Here is a 12,216-nt window from a genome sequence, read left to right on the forward strand (position 1 = left end):
GGGTCCAACAGATATATGTAAAGGGGTGATTCGCCTAGGGGTTGACAATACACATAACAATCACATGGTCAAATCAAAAATAGACTGTACAGTTCATGTTTAGAAATATATATATTTTTTTATTATTTTTAAGGATAACAGAGATATAAATATAAAGTTTTTTTTGTATCACATGTATATATAAGTCATAAATAAGACAGACATAGATAAAGGAACAACATGATTAGGGGAATTTTATCCTACCCAGTAACGGCCACACTTCACACACTCTATCTCTTTCACTTCAATCTCTACCCACTCTTTCTCATTTAGTATCATTCACCATTCATACTACATTCGTTCTTCTAGTCCTGGCGAGTACAACCATGTGTTGTACTCGCCAGGACTAGAAGAACGAATGTAGTATGAATGGTGAATGATACTAAATGAGAAAGAGTGGGTAGAGATTGAAGTGAAAGAGATAGAGTGTGTGAAGTGTGGCCGTTACTGGGTAGGATAAAATTCCCCTAATCATGTTGTTCCTTTATCTATGTCTGTCTTATTTATGACTTATATATACATGTGATACAAAAAAAACTTTATATTTATATCTCTGTTATCCTTAAAAATAATAAAAAAATATATATATTTCTAAACATGAACTGTACAGTCTATTTTTGATTTGACCATGTGATTGTTATGTGTATTGTCAACCCCTAGGCGAATCACCCCTTTACATATATCTGTTGGACCCTTTGGCTAGGGCCTTTATATCCTAAGGCAGGGTGTTCTCTCTTTCTATTTACATTCGTGACGCGGTGTACTCTTACCACAAATTATGCCCTGCACTCAATAGACATTTGCCAGCAGATTCTTTTTAATGCTTTGCAGGAACTTTTTTAGCCAGGGCAGCGACACATACAAGGATCATAGAGCCTTTTTTGTAGAAATCGTTTTTGTTGGAGTGTTTTTGGTCAGAATCCTGTTGTAAGGAATATAGAAGTATAAAGGAAGCAGGTGTGCCTGTACTTCCGTGTTTATAAGGGTATGGGCAGCAGAGTCTCTGATAAAAGATTTGTGGTGGGAAGTGGTGTACCTGCCATTCCTTACAGAGAATGGCTTAGAGGGAGAAATGGTCAGATATACAATTATTTAGGGTTGTGTTGTGAGAATATTCGCTGGTATGAAAATTCTTATAATCAGAGCCGGCTTTAGCACCATTGGTGCCCAAATCGACAATCCTTGTTGACACCCCCCAAGAAAAACCTCCTTCTCCATGAATTCACTCACTACCAGGCTCCACCAGTGCCCCACATCTCTCCATAACCCCTCTCTCACATGCTTTTCATTTATTTTATAGCGGTACTCAAACCTATGTTGGGTGTCAGAGCAGTTTACTTCACACACATTATACGGAGACAGTGATTCATACATGTGTAAATCGGTCTATAGGAAATGTTACATGAGATAATGAGGAGTGCAAGGTGTAGGAGTCACTGTCACTGATACTGGTAGGCAGTATATTTTAAGAGTGTTTGGTCTATAATTTCAACACAGGTGAGCACAAACTCAGAATTTAAAACTTACCACAGTGGTTAGCTTTACTAATATGAATATATTTCTACCCAAATGGACCCCTTTATAAAACAAATTTGATAATGTAAGAATTGTACAAAACGTAACATTGTGACCTATACCAGGCAGTTTGCATGAAACTTTTTGATGCTTTATTAAGGTTCTAATTTGTGAACTTCAAGTAACAAAAGGATAAATCCAGTAACCTTCTGAGCGACGGTGATTTGCGTGGAATATGTTGTTTGCCGCAGTCATCTTGATCTTCTCTGCTGCTGTAGCATGGGTGGAAATCAGGAGCGTCCCTTGCGAATACAAGGTAAGCCGTTTTCTTTCTTTTTAAATGTTATTTTCCCTCGTCACCATTTGTCGACTCCCCACCCTGCCCCAACGCTCTTACCTACACGGGCAGCTCCTGATGCCACTAGATACAACTCAGATCTCTCTCTGGCAGGAACATTAATCACCAGAGTTACATTGACATTTTTATTGTTGCCTGAAAACTTCTGAATACACAGAAACTCTGCAGCGGGTGCTTTTTAAATTCCTATTATTTCTCAACATAGCAACCCCAAGGTCAGCGACAGGTGCGGCTGCACCCGTGGCACCGCCCTGCGTATATTAGAGTTCTATAAGGTGGGCATGGTCTATTGTTCTTAGCTTGAATGAGATCAGATCCGGTTTCTTCTGTCACCATTAGCACCAAGTTCATATTGTTTCTTATTTCTACTAAAGGCAGGCGGAAACAGCGGGCCATCAATTATACATTCCAACATTTTATCGCTACAAAGAGGGAGAGTCAAAAAAACACACAATATCCAGGGAATTTATTTTACCCAAAAACTTGCATGGAAGCTGAGGCAATTTTAGGCGGGAGACAGCTCAAATAAAGCCATGTTGGGCTAAAAAATCGTGAGTTTTCTGCCTGAATGGGGTCTGTTGGCATGTATGCATCATGGACTTTTTGGTGCGCCTGCATGGAATTTTATGAAGGCCCAAGAAAACATATGGTGGATATGTGAGGTATACTGAGTCTTCGATGTTGTGCTATCAGACAGTACCCTCTGGTGGACTTTCGAGTGTACTACGCAATCTGGCTAGGATCCTATGTAGTTGTTTCTCTGTAGGAAAAAGCAAGCAAACTTACATGCACATATTACATATTACTGGTTCTATTTGCTGTTCAGAGTGCGCGCCAAGGTTAGTCTCTTCTATTTGGCAAATTTGTATTAGAAACACAGAGGCTTACATTTCACAACCAAAGGCCAGGATTTGTAGCATTTAGCGCAGAGAGTACGACAAAAGAGAGAACCAGGAATCAATCGTAAAGGAATTTTCAGTAAGAGGACAAAGAAGGGGGCGAGAGAGAGAAAGAGACTGCAAGAGGGAGACAGAGAAGAGACAGACAGGCTGAGAGGCAGTAGTGAGGGTGGGGTTGCCGTGTTGTGAAAGGAAAAAATCCCAAGCCATGACACATTGAAAATGCGTGAAATGAACCACAAAATAGCCGCATTTCTGATCGAAGGGTGATAGTCTTCAGAGGCAATTTAAATAATACACCATCCATACTCCCTCCCAATCCTCTGGCCAAGAAGTGGTTTTCTTTATAGCGTGCACTTATAAAGTAATATCCAAAGAGGAGGGCATTCACAGGTAGTTATTGACTCTGGTGAAGTCTTTGCCTTGGGTCCCTGCTCCACCCCGCTCAATAACCACACGCACAGAATTATAATATCATATATATTGCTGTTATAATTCAAACCCTTAAAATTTTATATGAAATTTAAGGTTGTATTTTTTGGGGGTACTATTTAGGTGGAAGGTTATGAGACGCATACCTATTTTGTCAGAAAAACTAGCATACAGAAAGGATGATAATAGATTTTAGTTACAATATATAGTTTATTAGTGAGGCCATAATAACATTAGTAATTGTGGGTGAGCTGTATGGGATTTCAACTTCTTAAATATGCTGATGCTCTGCTGGAATCGCAGTCATTGATACAAAACTGTTTTAGCTCAAGATTTTATGATGAGTGGTTACGAAGCTAAAATGAGGATACACTTTCTATAGGTTCACAAATATCCTTCTCATCCATGTGAGAAAAAGTCTGATATGCTGAGTAAAACATATTCTTCCAACAAAAGCAACATCCTTTCAGCGGATCCCCCTGTGTTGTATGGCAGCATCACCACAGAGGTCTACAGAGCACCTAGAATGCAAACAGTCTATTTTCATGGAAAAGTCAAGGAATTCCTGGATGCCATTTTGCTGTAATAGGAGCTACAGAAATGAAAGCACATCCTGCAAAGGAGGCTGCATTAAATGAACAATAAATAAGGGATTTCGTTTTGCCATGGGAATTATAGTTAGTGTTCCAGAAAGCTAAAATGAGGACATGTTTTCTGTAAAATTCTCAAATATCCTCATCATACATTTTAGAAACAAACCTGGTTTTATGAGTGAACCATGTATTCTAAAAGCAGCCTGTCAGTTGACTCTCCTCTCCTGTGTTCTATGTATGTGGTTAGAAGCTGTTTTCCCCAGCGTCATGTCTTCCTTTGAGGGGACGTTCGGTGATATAGGTGAACACTCTGTTTATTTCTTAGAACTCTTTGATCATCACAGGCAAGTGTTAGGTGAAGAAGTCATGGAGACAAATGTGTTGATTCTGTTAAAAGGCTTGTCTAAGGTACTAGCCATGAATGTCATGAGTAGATAATGATCGACTAAAAGCCAATCAAAATGCACCATATTGGTGGTGCACAGCTGTCTAATTATAATAATGGCTCCCAGTTTTCTGTTTTGACTGTTTTTACAGATAAATACAGACCGAAAGCAGCGTGTTTTTTGTCTGTAATAATTTATTAAGGGGAAAAATAGGGGAAATTAGGCTTTCTCACAAATGATTATCCATGCTTTCGTTCATTAATTCCAGGCCAACAGCTGAACTGACTGGCAGCCCGGAGAGCTAAAAAAATAGGATGAGAAGTCCTTAGTATTTGTATATTTCTACATATATTTGTAGTAGAATGCACTCTAAAAAATAATGGGATAAAAGAGAACTGCCATGAAACGGTTTACCTGATACCTTGAAATCTGTTCCTAACCATTACAAATATTCATTCATTTCTAAGACTCAGTAGTTAGAGGATAGGTTGTACCTCAAAGTTCAATTCGTTCTCTAACTCTGTATGTTGAACATTCACAATTCAGGTGAAACATTTCTCAATGTATTACAGTAGCAGCCGGTATTTGCTACAAGTGGCAGGGCGGTCGGGTGAGTGGGTGGCATAGGGGTCACGAAGAGAGGGGGGAAATACCAAATAATAATATTATTTTTTTTTAAACGTATCTTCAGCAAGCCGCTTCGCGCTCCTCTGCTCCTTCCTCTTCTTCAGGCACAGGCTCACAGCCTGCCCATCAGCCAATCCTGAAGCTGCTTGCAAGAGCAGCTTCAGGATTGGCCTGAGCACTCTTGATTAGCGGGCGAGGACAGACTGGGAGTCTATGCCTGCTCTCTCCTACCCCAGCAATGTAGCTGGGGTTGGAGAGACCTTCACTGCAGGCGACGGTTTGGCCAGTCTGAGACGGCCGCCCAAACCATTATGTGTAGTGAAGGCAGTGCACACATCACTCCCTTCACTGTTGTCACCACCCATGCACCGCTCCCAAGACAACCGCAAAGGAGAAACAAAACAAGTGTTTTATTTTTCCGGAAAGAAGAAATAAAACAAGTGTTAGGGACGATACTCCACCATAGCGGAGGAGCCGCTGCTGATGTATTAAAGATCAAGAACATATCCTGGGTGAACCCCAAACCCTTTTACTTTCAATTGACCATACTTAGAAGCCTCCCAAAAAGAAGATGCAACAGATTTCAGTGTTAGGGTGTTCACATTTAAACAGAGATTGGCGTTTATCCTCAAGACAGTGGGAGTGCCTAGTCCTTCTGACTCCTACAGCTGAGGAATAAAAACACACTGGGGCATATTTTCAAGGAGCTAGCGCTGCCAGGGTATCATATTTTTGGGAAGAGTGAAGGCAGAACTCTCTTTATTTATCACAATACATTTCTGACATGGAATATTTCATACGTTGGCTGGGACTGGGAGAGGAGGGGAGTAGTTGGATGCAATAGGAGTCAGTAATAAAATGTGTCTAATAATAGCTGAACCTGGCACTTCCAGGCAGGCCCGGGTGATCTGATTGTGAGATTGGTACTTTGTTAAGGTACGTATGTGAAACATAATGTGGAGATGTGTAGCTGGGAGTTTTGAAAGGGCGCTGATATATCATCAGAATGGGTGGAAGATGCTATGGGATTGGTGGGTGAGTGGTGAGGAAATGGCATTGATAAAATTTGGTAACTGTGAGGATGGAGATGCAGAAGAGGAGGATGGTGATAGGTGGGATCATGTGGGGAGGATGGAATGGCTGAGTGAGGAAGGACGAGGAAGTGGGAGCTGCTGCATCTTTAGGGTCTCCGTAGAAGTTGAGGGAATTCAAGGTTGCTGGCTTGGCACAATGGGTTTCCCCAGTGGGCTGTTGGAGAGCTTCTATAAAGTGACAGGGATGAGAGGGAGAGCAGCGGTTAGGGAAACAGGCTAGAGATACCAGAGGCTCAGCGGTTTTGGAAGCCACGAGATTCCATGTCCCTGTAAATGGCTGATGGTGGTATACAGCTCGAAGCAGCCCTCGACGGGATGGTCACGTTGCACTGGATCGTAGGGTATGCAACAGAACACAATACTACACAGCTGAACAGCACTGCACACTGTGTGAAACCCTTAGAAGGATCAAAGGTGCTTCCTGGCTTGTTTTGTGGCTTTGCAGCCGGTTGGTCGGTTCTAATTAGGTGTAAGAGCTTTTGGGAAGCGGCCTCCTTCCCAACCTACCCGCGGTTGTTGGTTATTGCTGCACTGCGGTATCTTCAGTTACAATTTGTGTTGAGCTGAGGAGAGGCTGTGAGCCTGTCAAATGTGGCTACTTTTATTTTATCTCGGTGCTTATCTGCAAACCAATGGAATTGAATATCTCGTTGTTGTGGTTGTTTTAGACTGCTAATTCAATACTTTATTGAAAATTATGTTTTGATAGTTGTTGTGTGATGCAAGAGGTTTGTACTTGACTGCAAGGCAAATCACAATTACCGGAGCAGTCATTTCAATTAAAACTACCACATGAAATGATGCAAACTTTTTTTAATAATCGTTTTAGTTTTTTTACAAACATTTTTCAAATCCCAACCTGCATACCAAAAAATCAAACGTAATATTATTAATAATAATGAAATACATCTGCATCCTAGAATGGGACTTTAAAAACATCGGTGCATGGAAGAAAATGGAGACATGACAACATCCCTGACCTGGTCGCGAAAGGAGAGATGGTGAATGACACAATGCAGCTTTTTAGGACCGAAAACACGGCACCGAGGGAACCATTTGCACAACAGAAAGTTCTTCCACCTCCACAGAAGGGGATGTGGAAAACAGACTCTATCGAGAAAGGGTTCCTCATGGTGTGTCCCTACAACTGTACAATCAGTCTTATCTCATCTTACGCCCATCATGGTCTGCTTATTTATTCTAAGACTGGCTTTCACTTCCTTCGACCAATCCTGGCCATGAACTTGGCATTGGCTGCGGCCTTCGACCGCATTTTTTTTGCCTTGGCGATTCTAAAGAGGATGTTCATGAGGTTGGTGGGAATGTCCAGCGAGAGCGCAACTCTGGTTCGGCGGTCGCTCTTTGCCTTGTTCTGGTACACGTTGTCCTTCAGCTCAGCTTGCGAGACATATTTGTAGCGGGCCCCTGGGAACGGCCTTTTCTCCTTGTCCTTGTCATCTTCTTCCTCATTTTCAGAGAGAAGGTCCTCACCAGGGAGGTAGTCTAAGCTTCTCTTGCTCAGCAATGAATCCTCCTCCAAGTGTCGCCTTTTGGCATCAGAGAGGACTTCGTTGATGGAGCTGAAGAGGGGCTCGGCTTTGTAGACCTTGTAGGAGATGTTGGTTCGAGCAGCACACAGCATTATCAAAAGAAGAAAGAGCCCGGGACGAGGCATCGTTGCAGCCTGAAACTTTGGAGGAGGACTAGAGGAGAGACGACAATGTCAATGGTGACCAGGAAAAAAGAGACACATTTGTAGAATATAACAAAAGGCCTTCGTTAATCGGACACACACTGTTGAAGGGCACACACTGTTCCTACAGTTTTACTGTCAACCGGAATGGGGAGTTAGAAACCTATCTTTTTCTTAGAAATTGCATTTGTCAATAGAAAACTGGTAGATATCCCCACTGCCACGACCCTGAACATATAAATAGTAGAAAGCCATAATCTGCCTTCAAATGTTAGTGATAGAAAGAGTGAAGATGACAGCTGTGAGAAGAATAGTGCTAAATATTTCCGGTCACTACCTGTCTTCTTGAAAGTGAACACCACGGTTAACAGTGCAGAACAGAAGCAGACCAACAACTGCAAACAGACGGTTTGTGCTAGTGATGTTAACACAGGAAAAATACAACAGTTCTCAGGTCTCAGACGAGGCAAGTAAAGGATAACTTTCTTAAAACAAAAGGGTAGAAACAGCACTGTTGAACTCAAGGGCAAAGTGTACCAGCAAACACAGTGAGACTGTGACTGACAGATTCTGAGCGGGGTAGAGTGAAAAGGTAGAGATGGGGTGCTGGGAAAATAAATTACATTTCACACAAACACAAGTGAAACATTAACCTTCAAACCGTACCTATTACAGTGATAAAATAACAAGAGGTGTTGTTTAACAGTAAAATCAACAGTATCATAACTGGAAATAGTTCTGAGATGCAGGGGAAATATGCACCAGCAAAAATAGAAGTAATGGAACTCTGTTCTTATTAGTAGTACCTTCTTCCTTCAATCACTGGAAGAATGCCTTCTAAAGCTTATAGATGACGTCTAGAGTATATTCATTCACAAGTGGTACATCAGTACTGATGCATCTTAGAATTCAAGAAACATTGTAGAGGAAAACGGACGCAAGGGAGGTTTTCTGGAAAGATCTTGGTCCGAATTCTGGTATTTAAAAAAGGAATCAGACTTTTCCTGAGTCGCAACGCGGTGCACTCTTACCACAAATTATGCCCTGCACTCAATAGACATTTGCCAGCAGATTCTTTTTAATGCTTTGCAGGAACTTTTTTAGCTAAGGAAGCAACACATACAATGATCATAGAGCCTTTTTTGTAGCAATCGTTTTTGTTGGAGTGTTTTTGGTCAGAATCCTGTTGTAATAAATATAGAAGTATAAGGAAGCAGGTGTGGCTGGACTTCCGTATTTATAAGGGTATGGGCAGCAGAGTCTCTGATAAAAGATTTTTGGTGGGAAGTGGTGTACATGCTATTCCTTACAGAGAATGGCTTAGAGGGAGGAATGGTCAGATATACAATTATTTAGGGTTGTGGTGTAAGAATATTTGCGGGTATGAAAATTCTTAATTCTTATAATCAGAGCCGGCTTTAGCACCAATGGTGCCCAAATCGGCAATCCTTGTTGACACCCTCCAAGAAAAACCTCCTTCTCCATGAATTCACTCACTACCAGGCTCCACCAGTGCCCCTCATCTCTCCATAGCCCCTCTCTCACATGCTTTTCATTTATTTTATAGCGGTACTCAAACCTATGTTGGGTGTCAGAGCACTTTACTTCACACACATTATACGGAGACAGTGATTCATATGTGTGTAAATCGGTCTATAGGAAATGTTACATGAGATAATGAGGAGTGCAAGGTGTAGGAGTCACATGTCACTGATACTGGTAGAAGTTTATTTTAAGAGTGTTTTGTCTATAATTTCAACACAGATGAGTTTTTGGAGAAGCACAAACTCAGAATTTAAAACTTACCGCAGTGGTTAGCTTTACTAATATGAATATAGTTCTACCCAAATGTACACCTTTATAAAAAAAAATTGGATAATGTAAGAATTGTACAAAACGTAACATTGTGACCTATACCATGCAGTTTGCATGAAACTCTTTGATGCTTTATTATGGTTCTAATTTGTGAACTTTAAGTAACAAATGGATATGTGACAAATCCAGTAACCTACTGAGTGACGGTGATTTGCGTGGAATATGTTGTTTGCCGCAATCATCTTGATCTTCTCTGCTGCTGTAGCATGGGTGGAAATCAGGAGCGTCCCTTGAGAATACAAGGTAAGCCGTTTTCTTTCTTTTTAAATGTTATTTTCCCTCGTCACCATTTGTCGACTCCCCACCCTGCCCCAACGCTCTTACCTACACGGGCAGCTCCTGATGCCACTAGATACAACTCAGATCTCTCTCTGGCAGGAACATTAATCACCAGAGTTACATTGACATTTTTATTGTTGACTGAAATCGTCTGAATACACAAGAAACTCTGCAGCGGGTGCTTTTTAAATTCCTATTATTTCTCAACATAGCAACCCCAAGGTCAGCGACAGGTGCGGCTGCACCCGTGGCACCGCCCTGCGTATATTAGAGTTCTATAAGGTGGGCATGGTCTATTGTTCTTAGCTTGAATGAGATCAGATCCGGTTTCTTCTGTCACCATTAGCAGCAAGTTCATATTGTTTCTTATTTCTACTAAAGGCAGGTGGAAACAGCGGGCCATCAATTATACATTCCAACATTTTATCGCTACAAAGAGGGAGAGTCAAAAAAACACACATATCCAGGGAATTTATTTTACCCAAAGACTTGCATGGAAGCCGAGGCAATTTTAGGCGGGAGACAGCTCAATTAAAGCCATGTTGGGCTAAAAAATCGTGAGTCTTCTGCCCGAATGGGGTCTGCTGGCATGTATGCATCACGGACTTGTTGGTGCGCCTGCATGGAATTTTATGAAGGCCTAAGAAAACATACGGTGGATATGAGAGGTATACTGAGCCTTCGATGTTGTGCTATCAGACAGTATCCTCTGGTGGACTTTCGAGTGTACTACACGGTCTGGCTAGGCTCCTATGGAGTTGTTTCCCTATAGGAAAAAAAAGCAAGCGAACTTACAGTAAGAATGGATGCACATATTACATATTACTGGTTCTATTTGCTGTTCAGAGTGTGCGCCAAGGTTAGTCTCTTCTATTTGGCACATTTTTATTAGAAACACAGAGGCTTACATTTCACAACCAAAGGCCAGGATCTGTAGCATTTAGCGCAGAGAGTACGACAAAAGAGAGAACCAGGAATCAATCGTAAAGGAATTGTCTATAAGAGGACAAAGAAGGGGCGAGAGAGAGAAAGAGACTGCAAGAGGGAGACAGAGAAGAGACGGACAGGCTGAGAGGCAGTAGTGAGAGTGGGGTTGCCGTGTTGTGAAAGGAAAAAATCACAAGCCATGACACATTGAAAATGCGTGAAATGAACCACAAAATAGCCGCATTTCTGACCGAAGGGTGATAGTCTTCAGAGGCAATTTAAATAATACACCATCCATACTCCCTCCCAATCCTCTGGCCAAGAAGTGACTTTCTTTATAGCGGGCACTTATAAAGTAATATCCAAAGAGGAGGGCATTCACAGGTAGTTATTGACTCTGGTGAAGTCTTTGCCTTGGGTCCCTGCTCCACCCCGCTCAATAACCACACGCACGGAATTATAATATCATATATATTGCTGTTATAATTCAAACCCTTACAATTTTAAATGAAATTTAAGGTTGTATTTTTTGGGGGTACAATTTAGGTGGAAGGTTATGAGACGCATACCTATTTTTGTCAGAAAAACTAGCATACAGAAAGGATGATAATAGATTTTAGTTACAATATATAGTTTATTAGTGAGGCCATAATAACATTAGTAATTGTGGGTGAGCTGTATGGGATTTCAACTTCTTAAATATGCTGATGCTCTGCTGGAATCGCAATCATTGATAGGAAACTGTTTTAGCTCAAGATTTTATGGTGAGTGGTTAAGAAGCTAAAATGAGGATACACTTTCTATAGGTTCACAAATATCCTTCTCATCCATGTGAGAAAAAGTCTAATATGCTGAGTAAAACATATTCTTCCAACAGAGTCAAGTCAAGTCAAAAAAATGTATATAGCGCACTACATACCCAGAGGGTCTCAAGGCGCTTGGGGATGGGTGGGGAATTACTTATCGAATATCCAAGTTTTAAGTTGCTTTCTGAATGCTAGGTGGTTTTGAGTGAGGCGAAGGTGCAAGGGAAGGGAGTTCCAGGTTTTGGCCGCTAGGTAGGAGAATGATCTTCCTCCCATGGTGGTTTTGTTGACGCGGGGAACAGCAGCGAGGGCTTGGTTGGAAGAGCGAAGCTGGCGGGAGGGGGTGTAGAAGGAAAGACGTGTATTGAGGCATTCGGGTCCAAGTTCGTAAAGGGCTTTGTGTGCGTGGGTGAGGAGGCGGAAAGTTATTCTCTTATTGACGGGGAGCCAGTGGAGGTTTTTCAGGTGACCAGAAATGTGTTCTTTACGCGGGATGTCTAATATGAGTCTGGCTGATGCGTTCTGGATGCGTTGGAGTTTTTTTTTTGCTGTAATAGGAGCTACAGAAATAAAAGCACATCCTGCAAAGGAGGCTGCATTAAATGAACAATAAATAAGGGATTTCGTTTTGCCATGGGAATTATAGTTAGTGTTCCAGAAAGCTAAAATGAGGACATGTTTTCTGTAAAATTC

The 12,216-nt window shown here is 41.5% G+C and overlaps 2 protein-coding genes across 2 annotated transcripts in view; both read right to left on the minus strand.

Moving 5' to 3' along the window:
* LOC147751034 (urocortin-3-like) overlaps window positions 1-12,216 on the minus strand; it is a 201,459-nt gene that overhangs the window by 1,934 nt on the left and 187,309 nt on the right. The gene's annotated exons all lie outside the window — the stretch shown is intronic.
* On the minus strand, window positions 7,157-7,618 carry LOC147751035 (urocortin-3-like). The gene has a single exon (XM_086937588.1). It carries the CDS (start codon window positions 7,616-7,618, stop codon window positions 7,157-7,159), a length of 462 nt encoding a protein of 153 aa, XP_086793714.1.

Source organism: Lissotriton vulgaris, chromosome 1_1 (genome assembly GCF_964263255.1).
Source record: "Lissotriton vulgaris chromosome 1_1, aLisVul1.2, whole genome shotgun sequence".
NCBI classification, from domain to species: domain Eukaryota; kingdom Metazoa; phylum Chordata; class Amphibia; order Caudata; family Salamandridae; genus Lissotriton; species Lissotriton vulgaris.

Bases quoted from the DNA above. Each gene is read 5' to 3' on its own strand.
- LOC147751035 (XM_086937588.1), bottom strand. From the start codon at position 7,618: ATGCCTCGTCCCGGGCTCTTTCTTCTTTTGATAATGCTGTGTGCTGCT.